This window comes from Euleptes europaea, chromosome 4, assembly GCF_029931775.1.
Source record: "Euleptes europaea isolate rEulEur1 chromosome 4, rEulEur1.hap1, whole genome shotgun sequence".
In the NCBI taxonomy this organism is placed as follows: domain Eukaryota; kingdom Metazoa; phylum Chordata; class Lepidosauria; order Squamata; family Sphaerodactylidae; genus Euleptes; species Euleptes europaea.
In genome coordinates, this window is record NC_079315.1 from 13,050,587 (window position 1) to 13,076,360 (window position 25,774).

Consider the following 25,774-nt stretch of genomic DNA (forward strand, 5'->3'; position numbering starts at 1 on the left):
CCCCCACTCCTACACATGAAGCCTGCTGGGTGACCTCGGGCTAGTCACAGTTCTCTCCGAGCCTCACCTGTCTCCCAAGGTGTCTGTTGTGGGGAGGGGGAAGGAAGGTGATTGTAAGCCAGTTTGATTCTCCCTAAAAGGTAGAGAAACTCGGCATATAAAAACCAACTCCTTCTCCTATACAGTTTCTCTCTGTGTCGTTAGTTGGCTTTTCCCCGCTCGATTTGTTCATCTTTCTCCTCCTCCCCTGCCTCCCCCATGGTATCGCGTTGATATTCTATCGTGTATGCAGAAAAGAAGTTTTTTAGGCCTGGCTTCTGTCTAGCTCTTACCCAGCTTGCTGGGGGTAAAAGGAAGACGACTGGGGAAGGCACTGGCAAACCACCCCGTGAACCAAGTCTGCCTTGGAAACGTCGGGATGTGACGTTGCCCCGCGGGTCAGGAATGACCCGGTGCTTGCACAGGGGACCTTTACCTTTTCATTTTTTACCTTTTCAGTCTAGCTCTGCAAAGTGGCCGGTGCTCCTTGCGTCCTTGTCTTGATTTTTCCTCCCCTCCGGGTGGTGACCTGCAGCCTTCTGACCTGGTCTACCACCCTGCATTTCTCCCACATCTGGACCCTTCGTATTGATCGTAATGTGTCTCTTTCTCTTTCCCTAGGTGCTGAGCCGGCTTGTTTCAAGATGGCCTCCTCAGGAGCCCCGGGAACCCGCATGACCTCCACCGTCAGCATCAACATCTCCACTCCCAGTTTCTACAGCCCCCAGAAGAAATTCGCGCCTGTCGTTGCTCCCAAGCCTAAAGTGAACCCCTTTAAACCTGGCGGGGCAGGGCCCGGAAATGGCTTGGAGCAGACGCTGCCTCCGCCGGTCGGGGCTTGTGCCCAGATAGGGAAGGTGGGAGAGATCCCAGCGGCGGCACCTTCTCTTACTGAAGGTAAGTCACTGCCTTGGTAGCTTGTGTTTGGGAAACCGGGGCGCTCCCCAGGTGGATGATGTGAGAAAGAAGAATGAGGGACTAATAGAGTTGGAAGGGACCGCCAGGGTCATCTAGTCCAACCCCCTGCACAATGCAGGAAATTCTGAACTACCTCTCCCCACACTCCCCCAGTGACCATGCCCAAAAGATGGCCAAGATGCCCTCCCTCTCATGATCTGCCTAAGGTCATAGAATCAGCATTGCTGACAGATGGCCATCCAGCCTCTTCTTAAAAACCTCCAGGGAAGGAGAGGTTACCACCTCCCGAGGAAGCCTGTTCCACTGAGGAACCGCTCTAACTGTTAGAAAGTTCTTCCTGATGTTTAGATGGCAATTCTTTTGATCTAATTTCAACCTGTTGGTTCTGGTCCGACCTTCTGGGGCAACAGAAAACAACTCCGCACCATCCTCTATATGACAGCCCCTCAAGTACTTTTGAAGATGGTTATCATATCAGCTCTCAGTCTTCTCCTCTCCAGGCTAAACATACCCAGCTCCTTCAACCTTTCCTCATAGGACTTGGTCTCCAGACCCCTCACCGTCTTTGTTGCCCTTCTCTGGACACGTTCCAGCTTGTCTACATTCTTCTTCAATTGCGGTGCCCCAAACTAAACACAATACTCTAGTTGAGGTCCGAGCAGAGTAAAGTGATACCACCACTTTGCGTGATTTGGATACTTTACTTCTGTTGATACAGCCCAAGATCGCATTTGCCTTTTTAGTTACTGGATCACACTGCTGACTCATGTTCAGTGTTTGGTCTACTAATAACCTTCTAACCCTCTGTTAGAGAGAGGCAGTAGATCTCTGGACTGACTCAGAGCAGAAGAACAAACACGCTCCTGGGTGTGGATTGTCTTAAACTGAGCGAGGTGGGGAAGGGAGGGCTAAGCTCTCTTTCTCTGCACGGTGTACCTCTTACCCTTCTGGAATACCATATGGTCTAATGGAATGACTCCAGATTTCTGTATGGAGCACTAAAATAGATTTGGTATTGGGGGTGGGGGGTGAAGGCTGCAGGCAGGAACTGTTCAGGTGATCTTGGTACCTGCTCTCCAAATCGACAATATAGATTATATAGGTCGGTAAGGACTACAGAGGTGACTTCAAGAGAGTGAAGAACATAAGAAAGGCCCTGCTGGATCAGACCAAGGTCCATCAAGTCCAGCGGTCTGTTTACACAGTGGCCAACCAGGGGCCTCTAGGAAGCCCACAAGCAAGACGACTGCAGCAGCATTGTCCTGCCTGAGAGCCAGCGTGGTGTAGTGGTTAAGAGCGGTGGTTTGGAGCAGTGGACTCTGATCTGGAGAACCAGGTTTGATTCCCCGCTCTTCCACATGAGCGGCAGAGGCTAATCTGGTGAACTGGATTTGTTTCCCCGCTCCTACACATGAAGCCAGCTGGGTGACCTTGGGCTAGTCACACTCTCTCAGCCTCACCTACCTCACAGGGTGTCTGCTGTGGGGAAGGGAAGGTGATTGTAAGCCGGTTTGATTCTGCCTTAAGTGGTAGAGAAAGTCGCCATATAAAAATCAACTACTCTTCTTCTCTGTTCCACAGCACTTAATATAATAGGCCTGCTCCTCTGATCCTGGAGAGAATAGGTATGCATCATGACTAGTATCCATTTTGGCTAGTAGCCCTGAATAGCCCTATCCTCCATGAACATGTCCACTCCCCTCTTAAAGCCTTCCAAGTTGGCAGCCATCACCACATCCTGGGGCAGGGAGTTCCACATGCACTGTATGAATGTGAAGTACTGTTTTCCTCTTCTAGGTTGTGTCTTTGGTTGGCACGCTTTCCTCCCTTTCACTGGTTGGGTTTTTATATTCACAATGGGCTCCGGCTCACTATCTCTCGCATCTGGATGCCCATCAGAGTAGACGAGCTTTCACTGTGGCCTGATTTGACGCTATGCCTTCGGCTGTACTTGAAGGCAAATGTTTAAGAACTCCATACTTAGAGAGACTCTGCCCATGCCCAAGGGGTGAGGTGGGTGTGATGGTACATGTCTTTTTTCAATGTCTGTACTACAGTGGATTGAGGGCTAAGTTTGTTTCTCCTTTACGAGCTAAACTCCCGGAATGCTCAGAGCAGGTATGGTTGGAAAAGCTATTAATTGATGATGATCCCATTATTTCGAAGCCAGTGGCCAAATTTTGTGCTTATATGGTCAAAGCTCGAAACAAGAAAAGGGCTGCTGGTAATGATACAGAATCATATTAACTACGGCTCTACACTTTATATTGTTGTATATTGTTTATATCATAAACAATATGTTTATGATATTATATCATAAACAATATAAATTATATAAGGGAGAGATTGTGTGGTGCAGTGTTTAAGAGCAGTGGTTTGGAGCAGCGGACTCTAATCTGGAGAACCGGGTTTGATTCCCCACTCCTCCACACGAGTGGTGGACACTAATCTGGAGATTCGGGTTCAGTTCCCCACTTCTACACGTGAAGCTAGTTGGGTGACCTTGGGCTAGTCACAGCTCTCTTCGAGCTCTCACAGTGTGTCTGTTGTGGGGAGAGGAAGGGAAGGTGATTCTCCCTTAAGTGGTAGAGAAAGTCGGCATATAGAAACCAACTAATCTTCTTCTTATATAGAATTTTACCTATTTTGCTAGTAAATTTTGAAAATATAAGGCTTTAGATTTGTAGCACAGAATCTGTACCTTGATATTTTCTGGTCTGTGACTGCATTGAATTTATTATTATTACTTGCAATGGTGAAAAAGTGAGCCAGTACAGGATAATGGCCTGCAATAGAGCTTAGTCATAAACTTTGGTACTGTATTTTTAAGGATGGGGTTGTGGGAGCAATTAAAAAACCTCGGGGGTGCCAAGACTGGGGTGTGTATGCATGGGAGTCCTGCTGTCTCCTAGCTGTCTGCCTTGGGAGTGAACCCTGTTACTTAATTCAGTGTGTGTGGTCAAGTTACAGTCATTCAGGGATGAGGCGAAAGGTGTTCTGTATATACTCAGAGGTCCTAATGCTTTGTACCTGTTTGCTGCCTTATACTGAATCAGACCCTTGGTCCATCAAAGTCAGAATTGCCTACTCACACCGGCAGCGGCTCTCCAGGGTCTCAGGAAAGGGTCTTTCACATCAACTACCTGCCTAGTCCCCTTAACTGGAGATGCCGGGAATTGAGCCTGGGACCTTCTGCTTGCCAAGCAGAGGCTCTACCACTGAGCCACAGATCCCTTCCCATGGCTCTCCAGGGTCTCAGGGAGAGGTCTTTAACATCACTTACTTGCCTAGTCCCTTTAACTGGAGATGCCGGGGATTGAGCCTGGGACCTTCTGCATGCCAAGCAGATGAATGGACTGAGTTATGGCCCTTCATGTTTGTTTCTGTCTAATGTATTTTTATCCCGTCCTTTTGCCGAAGAACTCAGCAGCGGGCATGGTTCTTTCGCCACTCTCTCTTGCCCTTACAACAACCTTGTGAGGTAGGCGAGGTTGGGGGTGGGGAGAGCTGCTAGTCCACAGTCACTCGGGAAGCATCGTGGCGGAGTGGGGCTTCGAACCTTAGTCCCGCAGATCTCAGAGACTCTCACCACTACACCACACTTTGGGTGGGGTTAAAGAAGGAAGAAGTGGCTAAAAGTCAGACGGGCTGCACCCGTGGAGGGTTCTATCTTTCCAAATTACTTCTGCTTATCTCTTCTGAGGATCAAACCGTCATCACATGCTATACAGAAACCGCAGCTTAGCATAAATTCTGTCTGGGTGTGTGTGTTTTTAGCTTCGGCACGCACCTTCCCATTTTAAAAGATGCTTTTCAGGCAGGGACCTCGACGTGCTGACCTGGTTCTCCTTAATTCCCTCTAATTAATTTATTAATTTTATTAATCTTCTATATTGATCTGAAAGCTGTTCTTCCGTCTCCTCTTCGCAGGCCTCCCAGAAATTAAAACTCCCGTGTCTGCCTCCTGCCGAAACTGGCAGCCACTCAAGGATATGTCCTTGACTTCACAGCGGGGCGGCCACAATGTTAGGATGCTTCTCTCGGCTAAGAGATAAAGAGGAAGTGTGTGGGCATAACAAGCCCTCATCTGAGACAGGCCCAGCGGTGCGGTCAAATGTCCTGTTTCCTGCAGTCAGTTAAAGAGAAAACCTTAGGAGGCTTTTGCAAGGCCCGGCTCACTCTTGCATTTATCCTCATGAAACGTCCAAGGAGAACTTTTATCAACTTAGTCCCGCAGATCTCAGAGACTCTCACCACTACACCACACTTTGGGTGGGGTTAAAGAAGGAAGAAGTGGCTAAAATTCAGACGGGCTGCACCCGTGGAGGGTGTTAGGGAGTTAATGAGAAAAGGATTTTGGGGTGCCTCACACCTCTATCATTAGAAAAGAGCCAAGAGTCCAGTGGCACCTTAAAGGCTAACACAATTTCTGGCAGGGTGTGAGCTTTTTGTGATCCACAGCTCACTTCTTCGGATAACTTCTTCAGCTTTGGCTCACGAAAGCTCCTATCCTGCCAGAAATTGTGTTAGTCATAGAATCATAGAGTTGGAAGGGACCACCTGGGTCATCTAGTCCAACCCCCTGCCTGATGCAGTAATTTCACAACTACCTCCCCCACACACACCCCAGTGACCCCTACTCCATGCCCAGAAGATGGCCAAGATGCCCTCCCTCTCATGATCTGCCTGAGGTCATAGAATCAGTGTTGCTGAGAGATGGCCATCTAGCCTCTGCTTAAATACTTCCAGGGAAGGAGCACTTACCACCTCCTGAGGAAGCCTGTTCCACCGAGGAACCGCTCTAACTGTTAGGAAATTCTTCCTAATGTCTAGATGGAAACTCTTTTGATTTAATTTCAACCTGTTGGTTCTGGTCCGACCTTCTGGGGCAACAAAAAGCAACTCGCCCCCCTCCTCTGTATGACAGCTCTTCAAGTACTTGAAGATGGTTATCATGTCCCCTCTCAGTCTTCTCCTCTTCAGTCTTTAAGGTGCTACTGGACTCTTGCTTTTTTCTGCTGCTGTTGACAGACTACCCACCGTGATTTACCTCATTCGGTGTGAGGGAAGCTTATTCGAACCCTTAGCTGATTTCTTTTAAAACTTCCTTTTTTGAAGATGCTAAAATTTAGCCCTTTTTGATTGCTTAGATGGCCAGAAAAACTGGCTACTCTAGCTCGAAAGCTGTAACCAGCCATATTGGTCTGTGCACAATTCAGAACAAAAAAAATGTAATATAGGTTGAGTATCCCTTATCCGGACATCCGATATCCGGACTGATCCAAAAAACCGGGCCTTTTGAGCCGGCATGCAGGTGTTACTCACAGACCCTCAGCCAGTTTCATTGATGGTTCAGTATACACCAAATTATTAAAAAATATTGTTTAAAATTATATTCAGGCTATGTGTATAAAGTATATATAAAAATATATAAAACATAAATGAATTTCTTGTTTAGACTTGGGTCCCATCCCCAAGATATCTCATTACGTATATGCAAAAATTCCAAAATATTCCAAAATACAGAAAGATGAAAAAGAAGAAGAGTTGGTTTTTATATGCCGACTTTCTCTACCACTTAAGGCAGAATCAAACCAGCTTACAATCACCTTCCCTTCCCCACAACAGACACTCTCTGAGGTAGGTGGGGCTGAGAGAGCTGTGACTAGCCCAAGGTCACCCAGCTGGCTTTGTGTGTAGGAGTGGGGAAACAAATCCAGTTCACCAGATTAGGATCCACAGCTCATGTGGAGGAGTGAGGAATCAAACCCGGTTCTCCAGATCAGCGTCCACCAATCCAAACCACTACTCTTAACCACTTTATCACGCTGGCTGAAATGCAGACTTCTGGTCTCAAGCAGTCCAGATAAGGGATGCTCAACGTGTACATTTTATTGTGGGTGTAAAGTGCCTTCAAGTCACAGCTGACTTATGGCGACCCCTTTTTGGGGTTTTCATGGCAAGAGACTAAGAGAAGTGGTTTGCCAGTGTGGGGCAACTAAAGTGTCAATCAGCTTTGTGTATGTTTTTTGTGCAGTTCTTTTGTTTGCTTGCTTTTAATCTCTGGCCTAAACTCAAAAGTCTGCACAATGGTTTTGTGTCCGTTCGGTTGGCCTTCGTAAACATTTTTGCTTGGACGTTGTGTTTTCTGCCAGCTAAACTCATGAATGGGCTTACTGAACAGTGCCGGATCCGCTTTGGAGACCGAAGAGGGGGGGAAAGCCTCTTGTGTCACATGTTGATCTGCGGGAACACTGGGTCATGTAGTAACTTCAGACTATAGGGGGAATTGCATAAGGGAAGCCCCCCCCCCTAAAAAAAACTAGTTTACCAAACATAATGCTGTAGACTAGAGTTCTACTATAGCCTTTTCCCTGACACACATGTTTTCTATCTGGAGGCCATCTTTTTCCTGGGGGGAGCATCTGAATTTGTGGCCCTGTATCTCCAGCCCCATGGTGCAGAGTGGTAAGCTGCAGTACTACAGTCCAAAAGCTCTGCTTACGACCTGAGTTCGATCCCGACGGAAGTCGGTTCTAGGTAGGGGACTAAAAAGCTAAAGGTCCCCTGTGCAAGCACCGGGGCATTCCTGACCCATGGGGTGACGTCACATCCCGACGTTTACTAGGCAGACTTTGTTTACGGGGTAGTTTGCCAGTGCCTTCCCCAGTCGTCTTCCCTTTACCCCCAGCAAGCTGGGTACTCATTTGACCGACCTCGGAAGGATGGGAGGCTGAGTCAACCCGGAGCCGGCTGCCTGAAACCGACTTCCGTCGGGATCGAACTCAGGTCGTGAACAGAGCTTGGACTGCAGTACTGCAGCTTACCACTCTGCACCACGGGGCTCATGCACAGGGGACTACCTTTACCTTTATCTCCAGTACGCAGCGGTACAATCCAAGAACAATTTAAAACTGCTGTGTACATCAATCTAGCCTCTGTTATCACTTGGGTTTGTTTTTTTGTTTTTTGCAGAGGTCCTCTTTAAAGAATCAGGATATATGGATGAGCTACCGGCGCGTGTGAGCGGCTTTGCGTTAAGATGGTCTTAAGCTTTCTTATGGAAGTTTTGGACTCATTGGTCCAGATGGAAGTTCTGCTGTTGTAGGGTTGGGCCTGGTGAAAGAGTTCTCCCGCGGTATTTTTGAGCTTTGTTCAGAACCGGGTTAATGCTGCAGCGTGAGGCGTTTCTCCTTCCGTTGCCACCACCCTGCGTTTGCACTCAACACATGAAGCTGCCTTATACTGAATGAGACCCCTGGTCTATCGAAGTCAGCATTGTCTACTCAGACCGGCAGTGGCTCTCCAGGGTCTCAGGCAGGGGTCTTTCGCATCACCTACCTGCCTGGTCCCTTGAACTGGAGATGCCGGGGATTGAACCTGGGACCTTCTGCATGCCAAGCAGACGCTCTACCACTGAGCCATGACCCCTCCCCTAACTTAAATAGCAAGACAGCAGATCCTCAGATGTAAAGACTAGACGTTGAGTGGTATGCACGGTCTGTGTATAAGCTGAACAAAATTTAATCATGTACACAGAGCTATTATTTTTTTAAACGCTGTACAGATCCTTCAACTTTGCCTCTGCTTTCCTTGATGGGTAGATATTGCAGTATTTAGAAACTTGTATTGGAGGGGGGAGGTGGATGAAGGCAGAATGAGAGAGGCCAATCTGGCTCCAAAACTGACAAATCACCCATGTTTTTCTTTCCTACTCCGCAAAGTGGGAATTGTGCCCATATCGATGCTTGTGAAATGACTCTCTAAAGCATTCTGAGGTTTCTTTGGCAGGCTGCTCTCTTTCTTCCCCGAACAAGAAAAGTGGTCTCCTCCAGGGCCAACTTTGAGGATTTCTGGCTTCCTGAATCCGTTGCCTTTTGGTTTTCTCGGCACGGGCAGCCAGCTTGCTAGTGGCGGGGGCCGTGTGCGCTGTGACCTTATGTCCTTGGCTAGATAGCGCAGAGGGTGGCCACTTCCCTTGGCCTTGACGCAGGAAAAGAAGTTTGCAGCCTCGAGATAGGAGCCGGACTCGTCTTCCTGGCGTTTTGCTTCCGTGGCTGAGCGGGTTGAGATGAAGAAGAGTTGGCTTTTATACGCTGATTTTCTCTACCTTTTTAAAGGAGAATCGAACCGGCTTACATTCTCCTTCCCCCTCCTCTCCCCACAACAGACACCTTGTGAGGTAGGTGGGGCTGAGAGAGCTCGAAGACTAGACTAGGGCACCTGCCCTATGAGGAGCGGTTGAAACGCTTTGGGCTGTTTAGCTTGGAAAGAAGTCGGTTAAGGGGAGACATGATAGAGATCTATACAATTATGCATGGTATGGAGAGGGTAGACAGGGAGAGGCTTTTCTCATATTAGAACGGGGGGTTATCTGCTGAAGCTGGAGGGTGACAGATTCAAAACCGATACAAGGAAGTATTTCTTCACACAATAAATAGTTAAATTGTGGAACTCCCTGCCCCAGGATGTGGTGATGGCTGCCAGCTTGGAGGGCTTTAAGAGGGGAGTGGACATGTCCATGGAGGAGAGGGCTATTCATGGCTACTAGTCATGATGCATACCTAGTCTCTCCAGGATCAGAGGAGCATGCCTATTATATGAGGTGCTGTGGAAGACAGGCAGAATAATGCTGCTGCAGTCCTCTTGTTTTGGGGCTTCCTAGAGGCCCCTGGTTGGCCACTGCATGAACAGACTGCTGGATTTGATGGGCCTTGGCCTGATCTTGCAAATGATTGTTAAAGTGCATTGAAAGTGCATTATTCCGTATGTGTGAAATCGCCCTTGGTCTTTTCTACTGCTACAGAGTACTAGTGTATTTCTGTGGAAGCTTTAGGTAGAATTGGCGGTGGTGGTGGTGGGGTAGATAGGTAGATGCCGTTTCCACCTTCTCCTGGACGAAAGATGGCAAAGCGATGTCCGGGGTTGTAAGGAGATGACATACATACAGGGTTGTTTGTACTGATAGGACTTTGTGAGGGGTTTGGGTTTCCATGCCTGCCTGTAACAAGTTGCTGTACAAACCCTCGATCAATGAAACAGACTTTCGGCTGACTCCGAAAGGAGAACAAAGCCTTCCTAGATCAGCCCACACAGGCAAAACTAGAGGAACACTGTGTAACAACCATCGGGTGTACCACAGACGGTGCTCGTCAAACAAGTGGTGCCGTGTTACTCGCGTGAAGAAGCTGCGTGCGCCGCATGGCCACAGTGAAAGCCCAAATGATAGCTGTACATGTTACAAGCAACGACGAAGGGAGCTCCTGTTTTCCAGCGCTTTAATTCCTTGGCCATTTACGCTTGGTCATTAGCAGCGCGTTCCAGGCTGAAGTGCCCCCGCATAATTTTTTGAGTTTTGCACGCTGAACCGTCATTCAGGAAGCGACTGCGAAGCCGGCGCATACCCGCTTCGCATTTCCATGCGACCTTTTGTGTTTGCTCCGCTCCCGCCTTGAAGAATCCCCTCAAGGAAGCATGTGAAATCACAGCGTGGTGATTGACAGCCAGCGTGGCGTAGTGGTTAAGAGCAGCGGTTTGGAGCGGTGGACTCCGATCTGGCGAACCGGGTTTGATTCCCCCACTCCTCCACGTGAGCGGCGGAGGCTAATCTGGTGAGCTGGGTTTGTTTCCCCACTCCTATACACGAGGCCAGCTGGGTGACCTTGGGCTAGTCACAGCTCTCTCAGCCCCACCTACCTCACAGGACGTCTGTGGGGAAGGGAAGGTGATTGTAAGCCGGTTTGATTCTTCCTTAAGTGGTAGGGAAGGTCGGCGTATAAAAACCAATCCTCCTTCTTCTCCAGTCGGCACCTGAGGAGGAAGCGAGAAATGCTGTCTCCTGAATCTGAAGCGCTGAATTGGGGTAGCGTTGTGGAAATCGCTCTCCCCAGAGTGCAGAGCTTTCCCTGTGTAGTAAATTCGGGCGTCTTTGGCTAAAGTAAAGGGGTGCGCTCTGGGACCGGGTTAGGGAGATACCTCAACGGGTTCTTTTCCTCTTGGGACTAAGCCCGGTACTCAGTTGACGTAGCCCCGTCCTAATGTGAAGTGTGCTAAAGTTGTGAAGAGCCACATGCATTATAGTGTGCTCTCTTTCACCACCCCCTAATAAATTCAAGTCCCTCCCAGTACCCCAATGCAACATCCATGTGGAAAAATTAACGTCTTGAGTAAGAACAACGCTGGAGTGTTAGAGCATGGCCATGCAGTTATGTTCCCATGTGCAGTTATGTTCCCATGTGCATCACAGGAGATATTTTTAGCAACCCTGACAGACAATCTGGTAGCCCGCGTTTCGGCAGATGCTGCAAAATCCCACTGTTAAGTGCCCCCGCCACATACCACCTGGTGTTCTCTTTAATATTCCCCCCCCTCCCGCAGCAATTCTCTCTTAGCAGCTCTGAAGTCCCTGCTTGAAGAAACCTAGACTGAACATTAACTTCTGTTTGGTCTTGAGAAGCAGCCATTTTGCTCACCTTAGACCATTGAGCTAGCGGCCGTGTTTGGCCTGAGCGGAGAACAGTGTCGAATGTCTTTTCTTTCGGCAAAATGAAGAATGCAAGGAAGATGTTGAGTAACAGCTTAGGGCAGAGGTTCCCAAACTGTGCTCGGCGGAGCGCTTGGTGCGCTGCGAAACATCTCCTAGTGCTCCGTGAAGAGATTGGAAAGAATCATAGAGTTGGAAGGGACCACCAGGGTCATCTAGTCCAACCCCCTGCGCAATGCAGGAGATTCACAACTACCTCCCCCCAGTGACCCCTACTCCATGCCCAGAAGATGGCCAAGATGCCCTCCCTCTCGTGATCTGCTTAAGGTCATAGAATCAGCATTGCTGACAGATGGCCATCTAACCTCTTCCTAAAAACCTCCAGGGAAGGCGAGCTCACCACCTCCCAAGGAAGCCTGTTCCACTGAACAGCTCTAACTATCAGAAAGTTCTTCCTAATGTCTAGACAGAAACTCTTTTGATTTAATTTTGACCCGCTGGTTCTGGTCCGACCTTCTGGGGCAACAGAAAACAACTCGGCACCATCCTTCAAGTACTTGAAGATGGTTATCATATCCCCTCTCAGTCTTCTCCAAGCTAAACATACCCAGCTCCTTCAACCTTTCCTCATAGGACTTGGTCGTTCGGTTTAGTATATAGGTGCTAGGTGAAAATTAGTGCTCCGTGACAAATTTCTCTCCTGAAAAGTGCTCCGTGTCTCAAAAAGTTTGGGAACTTCTGGGTTAGAGAAGGAGTTGTGTGCCTCCCCTCCCCACAAAGTTTCCAAATTCCAGTTTCATGCAGTTCAGAAAGTTGCTAGGTAACCTCAGGCTCTGTCCTTCAGCAACATGACCTACCTTACAGGGGTGTTGTCATAATTACTGAGAGGATGAGCATGAAGCTCTTTGAAATCTCCCAAGTGCAGTCAATGCAAAAAGTCTTTCAGGAAACAGGCTTCTGCCTGAAATCTCTGTCCTAGCAGAGCTGATGCTTTCTTCTTGGGCTGCCCTCTCAAACAGGCAGGGTCAGTGTTTGTTGCTAAAGTGGGGGGCGGCCGTGTCCCACCCCTCCATTATGATACGGGAACGCAACACCCTTGTTCTATGGTGGCAGACCGATCAGTCGAATGACTGGTTCCTTGGACTTCCGGGAAATGTCCCTACGCTCTCTTAGATTCATAGAATCATAGAGTTGGAAGGGACCACCAGGGTCATCTAGTCCAAGCCCCTGCACAATGCAGGAAGTTCACAACTACCTCCTCCCCACTCCCTCCGTGACCCCTACTCCATGCCCAGAAGATGGCCAAGATGCCCTCCCTCTCATCATCTGCTTAAGGTGATAGAATCAGCATTGCTGACAGAGGGCCATCTAGCCTCTTCTTAAAAACCTCCAGGGAAGGAGAGCTCACCACCTCCCGAGGAAGCCTGTTCCACCCAGGAACCGCTCTAACTGTTAAAAAATTCTTCCTGGACGGAAGCTCTTTTGATTTAATTTCAATCTGTTGGTTGTGGTCCGACCTCCTGGGGCAACAGAAAACAACTAGGCACCTTCCTCTATATGACAGCCCTTCAAGTACTTGGAAGATGGTTCTCATATCACCTCTCGGTCTTCTCCTCTTCAGGCTAAACATATCCAGTTCCTTCAACCTTTCCTCATAGGACTTGGTCTCCAGACCATGTTTGTTACCCTGAATGCTTGGGCCAGCCAAGGATGGTGAAATCCCCAGATACAACGCGAAACAGGTTTTCCTGGCTGCGCAATTACGTTCTTGGAGTACTATATCTGGAATCCGGCGTTTTATGATTTTATATGCAGATGCTTCAGAAGCCGGTGCAAGCGAGTCTAGAGAGAGTCCTGAGGTTTTAATTTTTTTGCTCATTATGGCCTAAGCCTTTGGAAGACCAACAGTTTTACACCTTGCAAATGTACGCTTGCATGTCCACCAGCGTGGTGTAGTGGTTAAGAGCGGTGGTTTGGAGCGGTGGACTCCGATCTGGAGAACCGGGTTTGATTCCCCGCTCCTCCACGTGAGCAGCGGAGGCTAATCTGGTGAATTGGATTTGTTTCCCCGCTCCTGCACACGAAGCCAGCTGGGTGACCTTGGTGTAGTCACACTCTCAGCCCCACCTACCTCCCAGGGTGTCTGTTGCGGGGAGGGGAAGGGAAGGTGATCGTAAGCCGGTTTGAGTCTCCCTTAAGTGGTAGAGAAAGTCAGCATACGAAAACCACTTCTAATAATAATAGTAATAAATATAATTATTTTGTTGTGGTTTATAGTGTCTAGCTCAACCTTTGAAGCTCCCTCTACTTATCTGGTGGAGTCCCCTCGCTTTTTGTTGTTGTTCCATTGAAGCGTGATACAAGTCACAAACCATAACTGAATGTCTTTTCCATTCTTTGCAGATCTTCCACTTCCGCCGCCACCCCCTCCAGGGGAAGACCTGCTTCTCTCCGCCAACAGTTCTTTCCCTCCTCCGCCTCCCCCATTCATGGAGCCGTTTCCCCCAGCTCCGGAGGACGTCTTCCCATCTCCCCCACCTCCCGTGGTGGAGGAGGAGCCTGTGTCTCTGAGTGGCTTGCCTGCCCCCCAGGTGAGTCTACCCAAGATAACCAAGGGTGGGGTTTACTGGCCTGGGTCTGGTTTCTGAATACCATGATGCTTTTGCCTGGGTTAGCCATCTGCGCTGCTGCTAGGGTTGCCAGGTCCCTCTTTGCTACGGGCGGGAGGTTTTTGGGGCGGAGCCTGAGGAGGGTGGGGTTTGGGGAGGGGAGGGACTCCAATGCCATAGAGTCCAATGGCCAAAGCGTGATGTGAAAGACCCCTGCCTGAGACCCTGGAGAGCCGCTGCCAGTCTGAGTAGACAATACTGACTTCAATGGACCAAGGTTCTGATTCGGTGTAAGGCAACTGGACTCCACGTAGGGTTGCCGGGTCCCTCTTTGCACCCGGCAGGAGGTTTTTGGGGCGGCGCCTGAGGAGGGCGGGGTTTGGTGAGGGGAGGGGCTTCGATGCCATAGAGTCCAATGGCCAAAGCAGCCATTTTCTCCAGGTGAACTGCTCTCTTATCGGCTGGAGATCAGTTATAATAGCGGGAGATCTCCAGCTAGTACCAGGAGGTTGGCAACCCTCGCTGCTACCCTATCCAGATTGGGTCATGATCCATACCATGCAGCAAGCGGGTGAGGCAGTCCTAAGAAGGTGGTGGGGGCAGCTGAGTTCAGGAAGCACCTGCCCTCCTCTTTGTTTACCTAGAGCTGTGCATACTCTGTGCTTGCATCTACGGGTCTTTTATGCACGGGAACTTTGGCTTACTTTCTTCGCCAGTCCGACTCAGTTTTTCGTTGGGGTTATGCATGAGTTTTCCATCCCTTAGAGATGACCTTGTGCCCAGCCCGCACAACGTCTGGGTCTTCCTGATCCTGTTGTGACCTGATTCTTTGATCTCCCCCCCCCCCCCGAGATCAGCCCGGTCAAATCATTCCCATTTTCATGCAAAAGCCAAAGTGCGGGAGAGGGGTGCTTGGGGTGGGGTGACGTTTTTTCTCACAGTAAGCACCACAGCCAATTACAAAGCAGCGTTTTCAAGGGGTGGGAACTCAAACACTTCCAGATTTCTGCTGGTGATTCTGCAGTACTCCGGAAACCCCAGGACTTTCTCCAGGGCAAACAACAAAACGCATAGCATTTTTAGGATTCGGAACAGAAAAGTGGGGGTCAAGAGAGCCTCGAACCCCATGCATAAAAGACCACAGTTTGTGGGGAGGAACAGTGTACCAAAGAGACCTGCCCTCTGATTAGTGGCAACTGTATTTAGCCAGTGTGGTGTAGTGGTTAGAGTGATTGACGGATCTGGGAGACCAAGGTTCAATTCCTTGCTCTGCCACGGAAGCTCACTGGGTGACCTTGGGCCAGTCACATACTCTCGGCCTTATCTACCTCACAGGGCTGTTGTGAAGGGGGGGAAACAGGAGAGGAGAATGATGTTATAAGCCACTGGGGAGAAAGGCCGGGTCAAATAAATAGCTGCTTCTGCATATTTCCCCTAGACTTGCTTGCTTACGCACATCTCGACTATAAGAGTTAGACGCATTTGTATTTGAACGGAAGCTGAGATGCTTGAGGAGACGTTACAGTGCAACACTCTCTTGCGGTTCCTGGCCCAGCTAGCCCTTCGCGGTCTCCTGAGCTTGCTCTTGTGCAAAGCCGCGTCGCCACGCTACCAAGCCTCTCTGGTGTCGGCTGCCATCTTTGGCGGCCTCAGCCAGGCTTGGAGCGTCCTCTAACCTGTGACTTCCTTTCTCCACGATGGAAGGGGCAGGCCCGTGGCAAGATGAGCAGCATTGATTTGGAGATTGACTCTTTGTCCTCAATGCTGGACGACATGGAGAAGAACGACCCCTTCAAACCCCGGGTGAGCTGCGACGTTAACGGGGGGGCGGCCTTTCCGGGGCCTGGCTCCTCTGTGCAAGCGCGCACGTCCCTGCACATAGACGACATCTTCTGTTGGGGGCAGAGGCTAGATTAGAACGTTGACACCCCAGCTCTCTGTGTACGGGGAGCGTTTGCATACAGTTACGCAAGTCTCCTCTTGTAAGCTGCAGTGGTGGGGCCTGGACACAATTTTGACCGTCTTGGTAGGAGAAGAAGAAGAGTTGGTTTTTGTATGCCAACTTTCTCTGCCACTTAAGGAAGAATCAGACCGGCTTACAATCACCTTCCCCTCCCGACAGCTGACACCCTGTGAGGTAGGTGGGGCTAGAGTGAAGAGGAAGAAGCTTTGCTCCCTTTCTCATAATACTAGAACGTGGGGTCATCTGCTGAAGCTGGAGGGTGAGAGATTCAAAACAGATAAAAGGAAGGTTTTTTTCACACAACGCATAGTTAAATTGTGGAACTCCCTGCCCCAGGACGTAGTGATGGCTGCCAACTTGGAAGGCTTTAAGAGGAGAGTGGACATGTTCATGGAGGAGAGGGGTATCCATGGCTACTAGTCAAATGAATACTAGTCGTGATGCATACCTGTCTTCTCCAGGATCAGAGGAGCATGCCTGTTATATCAGGTGCTTTAGAAAACAGGCAGGATGGTGCTGCTGCAGTCGTTTCGTTTGGGGGCTTCCTGGAGGCACCTGATTGGCCACTGTGTGAACAGACTGCTGGACTTGATGGGCCTGGGTCTGATCCAGCAGGGCTTTTCTTATGTTCTTATGGCTGAGAGAGCTCTAAGAGAGCTGTGACTGGCCCAAGGTCACCCAGCCGGCTTCATGTGGAGGAGTTGGGGCAACCAACCCGGTTCACAAGATTAGCGTCCGCCGCTCCTAACCACCGCTCTTAACCGCTACACCACACTGGCTCTCACGAGTTCCAAATCTTGGGGGTTTGAGAGAAGAGAGAACAGGGTCAGCCTTGCAGTTGTTGGATTGCACCTCTGGTCCGAAGCCTGCTTTTCTTAAGAGATGCCCGTATGGATAATCCAACTACTCTGGGCTGCGCTTCCTCACCCCTTGGTAGCCAGGACATAGATCTGTATTGGCTTGGCCAAGCGGTAAAGAGGATCTCCTTCCTTGCCACGAGTGTTGTAAAGTAGACATCTGTAACCAGCTCATGTTCCACCTCTGATCTCCTTTCCCCGATTCTGTTCTTCCTTTCCACGCCAAAGGAGAGTTGGGTTGGTGCCTTCTGAGACCGGAGGACTCGTTTGCTGTGGTTTACCTTTACTGGAATCTGACGATCCCTGTCTTAACCCTGCAGGTGTTTCCTGGATCTGTGGCTTTTGCAGGGGTAGCTGCCGGACCGAAAGAGCCCTTGGAAAACGCGGCTCCGCTGAAAGATGTCCCCGCTCCGGTTTCGTTCCCTGTGGTCTCAAATCCAAGCGGGAATTACCTGTCCAAACCGCAGGGGGAAGCCCCTCCGCCTCCTCCACCCTGGGTGACTTCGAAGCAGCGCAGAGACTTGCCGTCTGCACCGCTCCCTGCGCCGCCACCTGCCGACTCTTCTCCGCCACCAGCTCCGCCCGCCCCCAAGTGCGCGCCGCCCCCTGTTGCTGCCGCCCCTAAATTTGTTCCTAAGCCAGCTCCTTCCGGTTTCCCAAGACCTGCCGCTCCAGCCTCTTCTCAGTCTCGTTCGCCGGCCCCTACTGGTACCGTTCCAGCCCCGAAGCCCCAGCCGCCCACATTCACTTATGCACAACAGCGGGAAAGACCCGTGGTCCAGGAGAAGCCGCGCCCTATCGCACAGCCGCCTGCCCCGCGAGAAACGGTGAGGGGACCGTATTTGGGAGTGGGAAACACCGGCGCTTTTGCAAATGCCGAATAATGCACTTTCGATCCACTTTCAATACACTTTAACAATCACTTGCAAGTGGATTTTGCCGTTTTACACAGGCCATTTATGCAGGGTTGATTTTGATGCTCGCTCAAAGCTGCTTTTTAATATCCACCCTTTAAAATGACTATTCACAGTCCTGATGCAAGTGGGAAAATCAAACAAATTCCACCCACCCCCCACTTGCCTGCTCCTTAGTTCCTTCGTTTGCATAGCCATTAGCAATGGTTGTTTGCATAGCTAAGCTGCGGCTGTGATTTTTCATGGTTCCTTCAGTAAATGCTTCGGTGCGGGGGCGGAGCCAATACAAAAGGTCGCGTTAAAGGGGCTCTTAAGAAATGCGAAGCAGGTATGTGCCGGCTTCGCAGTGACATCTGGAATGGCGGTTCAGCGTGAAGAAATCAAAGTAACATGCGGGGCACTTCAGTGTAGAATGCGCTGCTAATTACCAAGCATAAACGGCCACAGTAAAATCCAGCTGCAAAGTGCATTGAAAGTGGATTGAAAGTGCATTATTTGGCATGTGTGAAAACTCCCATGGTGTGCCAAAATACATAAACCCTTTCCCCTCTGCTTTTTTAAAAGTTGTTTTTAAGAAGTTTCTTACCCTTGCACTGTAGAGTAGAGGGTCCATTTTGCTTCACATCCTGTTTCCAGCCGTGCCAGTCCAGATACCTCTAGGAAGACTATAAATGAGGAATAAAGGCATTGTGTCTCCTCATGTTTATAGCTTGTCTCTGAACATAGAGGTTTCCTGGGGACCTCAGAATTGTCATTGTGGCTCCCAGATGAAACAAAACCATATTTCTGATAAAGGCAGAGGCCGATAACTTTCTACACGATGTTTTAAACCCTATCCTATTGTGTTAGAGCCAGTGTGATGTAGTGGTTAAGAGCGGCGGACTCTAATCTGGAGAACTGGGTTTGCTTACCCACTCCTCCACGTGAGCGGCGGACTCTAATCTGGAAAACCGGGTTTGATTCCCCGCTCTTCCACATGAGCGGCGGACTCTAACCTGGAGAGCCGGGTTGGTTTCCCCACTCCTTCACATGAAACCCGCTGAGTGACCTTGGGCTAGTCACAGCTCTCTCTGAACTCTCTCTGTCTCACCTACCTCTCAGGGTTGTCTGTTGTGGGGAGAAGGAAGGGAATTCGATTGTAAGCCGGTTTGAGTCTCCTTAAAATGTAGAGAAAGTCGGCATATAAAAACCAACTTCTCCTCCCCCCTAACGTTTGTGACTGGCTGCATCTTGCAGCGGGCTGTTGCTCAGTGGTAGAGCATCTGCTTTGGATTCAGTTTAAGAGGATCAGCTTGTAGGCGACGTGAAAGACCTCGGCCCGAGACCCTGGAGAGCTGCTGCCAACCAGAATAGCCACTGCTGGCGTTGATAGACCAAGGGTCTGACTTGTGTTTTGCCAGTGCTGCTTGTGTGTGTTGCTGTCTCGCTATGTTCTTTTCTTTTAAAATCGTGGGGGCAGTCAGGCCTGGTTGGACACCATCCCGGGCAGGTGTGTCTTAAAGCATTTAAATGCATGGGCTTTGAAGCTCCTGAAAAGGTGAAGCTAAATAAACTCTCTGGCACGGTTAAGGGAAGTGTGTTCTTTTATCTAGGAAATGTGTACGCTGTCCAGGGCTTCTGTACACAGGGGGATTTCAGGCATACTTTCTATCCCAGACTGCCTGCTGAAATCCCCCCCCCCTCTATGCAACCAATTAAAAGTTGAAATACGCTCTTTGTTTTACGATGGAAGAGGACGTCTCCTTTTAAGGAGCTCAGGCCTCTCCCTAGCTGAGGGGTCAATGTCCAGAGAAGGGTGCAGGCTTGATAAGACGGAAAAGGCTTTCCAAAGGCGGGGATGGGTGGAGGAAGCTCTCAGCAGGATTAGAGAGGCTAGTCCACATTAAGTCATCTTGAATGGTTGTGGAATACCTGGCTTGGGGTGGGGAGTACTGTGACGGACTTAAAAACATAAGAAAAGCCCTGCTGGATCAGACCCAGACCCATCCAGTCCAGCAGTCTGTCCACACGGTGGCCAACCAGGGGTCTCAAGGAAGCCCACAAGCAAGACGACTGCAGCAGCATTGTCCTGCCTGTGTTCCACGTCACCTGATATACTAGGCATGCTCCCCTGATCCTGGAGAGAATAGGCATGCATCATGACTAGTAAGTGTGAACCGGCATTTCTCTGAACTAGTCCGGGTGACTCTTGGATCTGTGCTTCTTGTCCAGCGCAACCCTGTAGCCTTTGCCAGCGAACGGTCAGATCCTCCCAGGGGAAATTCTGCTCTGACCATGAAGGAGGTGGAAGAGCTGGAGATGTTGACTCAGAAGCTGATGAAGGACATGGACCGCCCTCCTCTTGCAGAAGCTTCCACTTCTGGTAGGTGTATGTGAGTGCGGAGAGGAGGGAGAGGACAATAATCGAGTTTCCATCCAGAGTTTCCACTTCCTTTTTTGTATTATCGTCCTTTATTGGGCTAAAATCACTTATACATACAATGGCATGTAGAAATAAAATTTTTGAAATATAACCTTACGAAATAGTTAAAAGACACTTACATGAGATAGTGTTGGGAGTTAATACATCCATCTATTTAACTGATTGGCTGCATTTTATAGCAGCCTTATAAAAACTGCTACCTTCTCCAAAACACGGGGCGAACAATTGTTCAGTAGAAAGGCAGCGTTACAGGAATGAAAAGCATTCAGTCTGTTTGTCAGCAAAGGGTTTAATAGCTCATTACGGGTTTCTGTATGAAAAAACCACAATAAAATGAAACAAGAACAACTGTTTCAATACCGTTACTGCCACAGGGGCAAAGTGTGTCTGATAGGGGGCTAAAAAAAAACAAACCTACCTCGTTGCAGCTTTAGCCGTAGATCAAGCCTCTGTCCTCCACGTGAAGCCTGCTGGGTGGCCTTGGGCTAGTCACGCTCTCTCAGCCCCACCTACCTCACAGGGTGTCTGTTGTGGGGAGGGGAAGGGAAGGTGATTGGAAGTCGGTTTGATTCTTCCTTAAGCGGTAGAGAAAGTCGGCATATAAAAGCCAACTCTTCCTTTCCACGCTGGAAACCCCATGGCAAATTACTGCTATAAGCATTCTCCAACTGTGTGTGTATGCAGCTTTACACACCGAACTGTAGCAGGTATTGCTTTCCCCATAACTTTGTGTCCGTGACCAGAAAAACTTATATAATGTAGACCTTGCGAGATACTGAGTGCTATAAATTCAGTCTTCCCAAGAAATAATTTGCAAAAAAGTAGAACTTACATTTATTCAGGTTTAGTTTGTTAACATTCTTGTTGCAGTTGATAAAAGATAGAAAACCTCATCTAAAGAATACATGTCCCTATACAAGTGGCTAGCTAATCCAGCGTCATGTGAGTGCAAGTATGATTTTATGGTTTATGCAGGAATGTAGACCTTGCTGAGGCTGAAAGAGCAGGGGAAAGACTTAAGAGGAGCAGGTGGTTTCCATCTGTTGGCAGCTCCGTGTAGTAAAGCGTCCTCTTTTTTACCCTTCTTCCTCCCATCGCAGCGGAGCTGTGCGGCCTTTGCAATAAGGCCCTGTCGCGGACGCAGCCGGCGGTCCGTGCCCTGGACCGGCTGTTCCACGTGGAGTGCTTCACCTGCTTCAAGTGTGAGCGGCAGCTGCAGGGCCAGCAGTTCTACAACGTGGACGAGAAGCCCTTCTGCGAGGACTGCTACGCTGTAAGTGTGTGTCGAGGGCAGCCAACATGCCGGTGCGGGGTGGCGGGTTGTCTCTCCCTTCGTATTTGAGATTTCTCACAATTCCTAGTCATAGGCGAGCATTTATGCTCGCCAGGTTGAATGTCCTGCCGACGGCTGAACGGAGGGGACGGTTGGATGGAACTCCATTCTCAGATAGGCTGTGTGCTTGTGCCTCAGGAACAGTTGAGACGATAGAATCACCTTTTATTTTGTGATCATAAGAAAGGCCCTGCTGGTTCAGACCAGGGCCCATCAAGTCCAGCTGTCTGTTCACACAGTGGCCAACCAGGTGCCTCTAGGAAGCCACAAACAAGACGACTGCAGCAGCACCATCCTGCCTGTATTCCACTGCACCCAAAATAATAGGCATGCTCCTCTGATACTAGAGAGAATAGTATCAGTGGTCTGCACCCAGGGCCCTCTGGATAGCTCCTGTTCTGTCAAGACGTCGGGCGAAAACGCATGGTCACTTTAGCATCCTTTATTCCCTGTTTCAGCCAGGCTTCAGCCAGGATCGAACGCATGCGTTTTGCCGAACGTGTGTTCGATCCTGGCTGGATCCTGGCTGAAACGGAATAAAGGAGGCTCAAGCGACCATGCATTTTCACCCGTCGTCTTCCGGTTGAATCCTGCCATAGAGCAGGGATGTCAAACATAAGGCACACAGGCCGGATCCATCCCTTTGAGAGCTCTTATCCGTCCCGTGAGCCATCTGAGGCCGCCCCCCCCCCGCCCCCCGCTCTTGAACTGGGCTGATGAGGCATGGCCGACCCAGTGACATTTATGACATATCCGGCCCTTGTAACAAACGAGTCCGACGCCCCTGCCATAGAGCCCTCCTCTGACACTGTCACTCCAGGGGTTTTGTCCCTGAGAGGCAGCGTGGTGTAGTGGTTAAGAGCAGTGGTTTGGAGCAGCGGGGTTTAATCTGGGGAACCGGTTTGATTCCCCACTCCTCCCCGTGAGCGGCTGAGGCTAGTATGTTGAACTGTGTTGGTTTCTCTACTCCAGATGAAGCCAGCTGGGTGACCTTGGGCTAGTCACAGCTCTCTCAGCCCCACCTCCCTCCCAGGGTGTCTGCTGGGGGGAGGGGAGGGGAAGGCAATTGTAAGCCGGTTTGATTCTCCCTGAAGTGGTAGAGAAAGTCAGCACGGAAAAAACCACTCCTTCTTCCTCTTCCTCCCTGACCCTCCTCTTTCTTCCTCAGGGCACTCTGGAGAAGTGCTGTGTGTGCAAGCAAACGATCACAGACCGGATGCTGCGAGCCACAGGCAATTCATACCACCCTCAGTGCTTCACCTGCGTGGTGTGCTACAAACCCCTGGAAGGGGCCTCCTTCATTGTGGACAAAGCCAACCTGCCCCACTGTGTGGACGATTACCACAGGTATGGACCCTTCTCCCTGGGGCAGTCCTCCGGTTTCCCCTTGAGCTCTTGTTCGGCTCGGCCGCCACCGTTGAAGGCTTCGGCCCTCCAAGACCTTCCCCTTCCTTGCTTCCAGGAAATATGCCCCGCGCTGCTCGGTATGCGCTGAGCCCATTATGCCGGAACCTGGGAAGGACGAGACCGTCCGAGTGGTGGCCCTAGAGAAAAACTTCCACATGAAATGCTACAAATGTGAGGTAAATAACAGCTGTGTTTTTATTACGTCTTCCCTATTGCCTCGACCGGGCTAGCTTGCCTTTGTCAGATCTCGGGTTGGCCCTGGTTAGTCCACAACATACATGAACCTGCCTTATACTGATTCAGACCTTTGGTCCATCAAAGTCACTATTGTCTTCTCAGACCAGCAACGGCTCTCCAGGGTCTCAGACACAGGTCTTTCCCATCATCTCCTTGCCTAGTCCCTTGAACTGGAGATGCCGGGGATTGAACCTGGGACCTTCTGCTTGCCAAGCAGATGCTCTCCCACTGAACCACGGCCCCTCCCCAGTCCTTGGCTGAGAGGCCTCCAAGGAGGTCCAGGGTCGCTACGCGGAGGCAGACCACCTCTGTTAATCTCTTGCTTTGAAAAACCTACAGCAGGGGTGTCAAACATATGGCCCCGGAGCCTGATTCGGCCCCCTTGAGACCTCTTAATCTGGCTCGTGATCCAGCCGAGGTAGCAACCCTTCTTCACCCTCTTGATCTACCCTGGCAAGCCTACTTCGGGCTCTCCAGCCAAATTTTTACTAGTATACATTGTTCAAGAATACTGTTGATGGTCATATTTGTAAGAATTTTCAATGTTCAGCATAGTTTGCAAACGTACATACATTGGGTTTTTTAAAGCCCTGTTCACTTCATCAGTAAATCCAACGAAACAGGCACAACCCGGGAACTTGCCTTCTGAACTTTACCTGAAGAATTAACCACCTGATCGCTTCAGTGAATAAGATTTTAATTTATAGAGAATTTTTAAAGTCATCGAATCTGTTTCTTGTTGTGTCTATGTGATCATAGTACTTTGTTTTGTAAGTCTTCTGAACTTTGCCTGATGAATGAACTACCTGATAATATTTCAACTTGTAGAGAAATTTCAAGAAAACAAAAAAGTTGTATTATTGACTTAAAGAAACACAATGTATGTACGTTTGCAAACTATGTTGAACACTGAAAATTGTTAACCTATGACAATCAACAGTATTCTTGAACGGTGTATACTAGTAAAAATTTGATTTATATTAGAAACCCATACAATGTATAATTATTGCTATCTATTATTATATATACATAACATTATAGGCACTACTTTATATTTTATACCTTCAGTATACTTAGTACCTATACTCATTATTTATAGAATCATAGAGTTGGAAGGGACCATCAGGGTCATCTAGTCCAACCCCCTGCATGATGCAGGAAACTCCAAACTATCTCCCCCCCCCCAGTGACCTCCTACTCTATGCCCAGAAGATGCCCTCCCTCTCATGATTGCCTAAGGTCATAGAATCAGCATTGCTGACCGATGGCCATCTAGCCTCTTCTTCAAAACGTCCAGGGAAGGAGAGCTCACCACCTCCCAAAGAAGCCTGTTCCACTGAGGAACTGCTCTAACTTTTAGAAAATTCTTCCTAATGTCTAGATGGAAACCCTTTTGATTTAATTTCAAATCTGTTGGTTCTGGTCCGACCTTCTGGGGCAACAGAAAACAACTCGGCACCAAGTACTTGAAGATGGTTCTCATATCCCCTCTCAGTCTTTTCCTCTTCAGGCTAAATATATCCAGCTCTTTCAACCTTTCCTCATAGGACTTGGTCCTATACTTGTTAGCTCACCACCCAAGGCAGCCATCCACCCACCCCAGGTGATTTGGGCTGGTGAGGCACGGCCCCACCGAGTGACATTTATGTCATATCCGTCCCTTGGAACTAATGAATTCGACACCCCTGCCCTACAGGGTCGCCATAAGTTGGCTGCCACTTGACGGCACTTTTCCACCACCCCTTCCCCATTTCGCTTTGACATTGTCAGATTCTCAGCATTAACTGATTCCTCCCTCTCCTCGTCCCTTCCAGGATTGCGGGAAACCTCTCTCCATCGAGGCGGACGACAACGGCTGCTTCCCACTGGATGGTCACGTGTTGTGCAGGAAGTGCCACACCTCGCGTGTCAAAGCGGCCGCCTGAGGGCCTTGGAGCATGATGTGCCCTCAGGGTACCCCCTTCCCCCAAAACCAGAGAGTCTGATGCCCCTCTGTGCTCTCTCTGTGACCCCCTTCCCCGGTCTCCTGTCCAAATAATTGTGCGTTTCTACCTAGGTTCTGGCGATGGGTTGAATCTTGTGGGTCCTTTCCGCTAGCAGAGGCGCGTTCCTCCAGCCAGAAGTGCCTCTTTGGAGGTCTCAGGCTGGGAAAGGCTCCTTCCGCCGGAGGAATGCACCTTTGCTAGCAGAATGGATCCAGTCTGACGTCTCTTCCGTCCCACTCAAGGGCTTCCCCGACCCTTAAAAACAAAAACAAAAACCTTGCCCTTACAAGAAGGCGTATTCCTTCATTGCCCCCTCCCTCGGCTGCAGCACATTGTTCTCGATGCTGTACAAAGCGACTGGGAGGCAGGCCTCGCTTTAAGTCCCGCCGTCCCCCAGAGCTAGCGAGTGATAAATGAATCCTGGAGAACCGAGTTGGCGTCTTCCAAGCTGTCCCCCCTCCAGTCCCTGTGAAGCGGGGCTCTGCTTTCCCTTCTCCGTGGGGTCCCCTGTTGGAACGCCGCACTGCACATTGACGTGTCCTTTTTCGTATGACCCCATGAGACTTTGTTCTGCGGGAGGGGCAAGTATAAACCCCCTGGCTTGCCG

General features: G+C 49.7%; 1 protein-coding gene across 1 annotated transcript; it reads left to right on the plus strand.

Moving 5' to 3' along the window:
- Nucleotides 1-664: 664 nt before the first annotated feature.
- On the plus strand, nt 665-25,144 carry ZYX (zyxin). The gene is made up of 9 exons (XM_056848590.1): nt 665-936; nt 13,844-14,031; nt 15,754-15,852; nt 17,190-17,696; nt 19,995-20,145; nt 21,306-21,478; nt 22,707-22,885; nt 23,001-23,121; nt 24,997-25,144. Exons 1-9 carry the CDS (start codon nt 684-686, stop codon nt 25,105-25,107), a joined length of 1,782 nt encoding a protein of 593 aa, XP_056704568.1. The 5' UTR covers nt 665-683; the 3' UTR covers nt 25,108-25,144.
- The last annotated feature ends 630 nt before the right edge of the window (nt 25,145-25,774 follow it).

Coding starts and splice junctions, on each gene's coding strand:
- ZYX (XM_056848590.1), top strand. CDS start 684: ATGGCCTCCTCAGGAGCCCCGGGAACCCGCATGACCTCCACCGTCAGC. Junction 15,853..17,189: donor ACGACCCCTTCAAACCCCGG/GTGAGCTGCGAC, acceptor TTAACCCTGCAG/GTGTTTCCTGGATCTGTGGC. Junction 21,479..22,706: donor TCTGCGAGGACTGCTACGCT/GTAAGTGTGTGT, acceptor TTTCTTCCTCAG/GGCACTCTGGAGAAGTGCTG.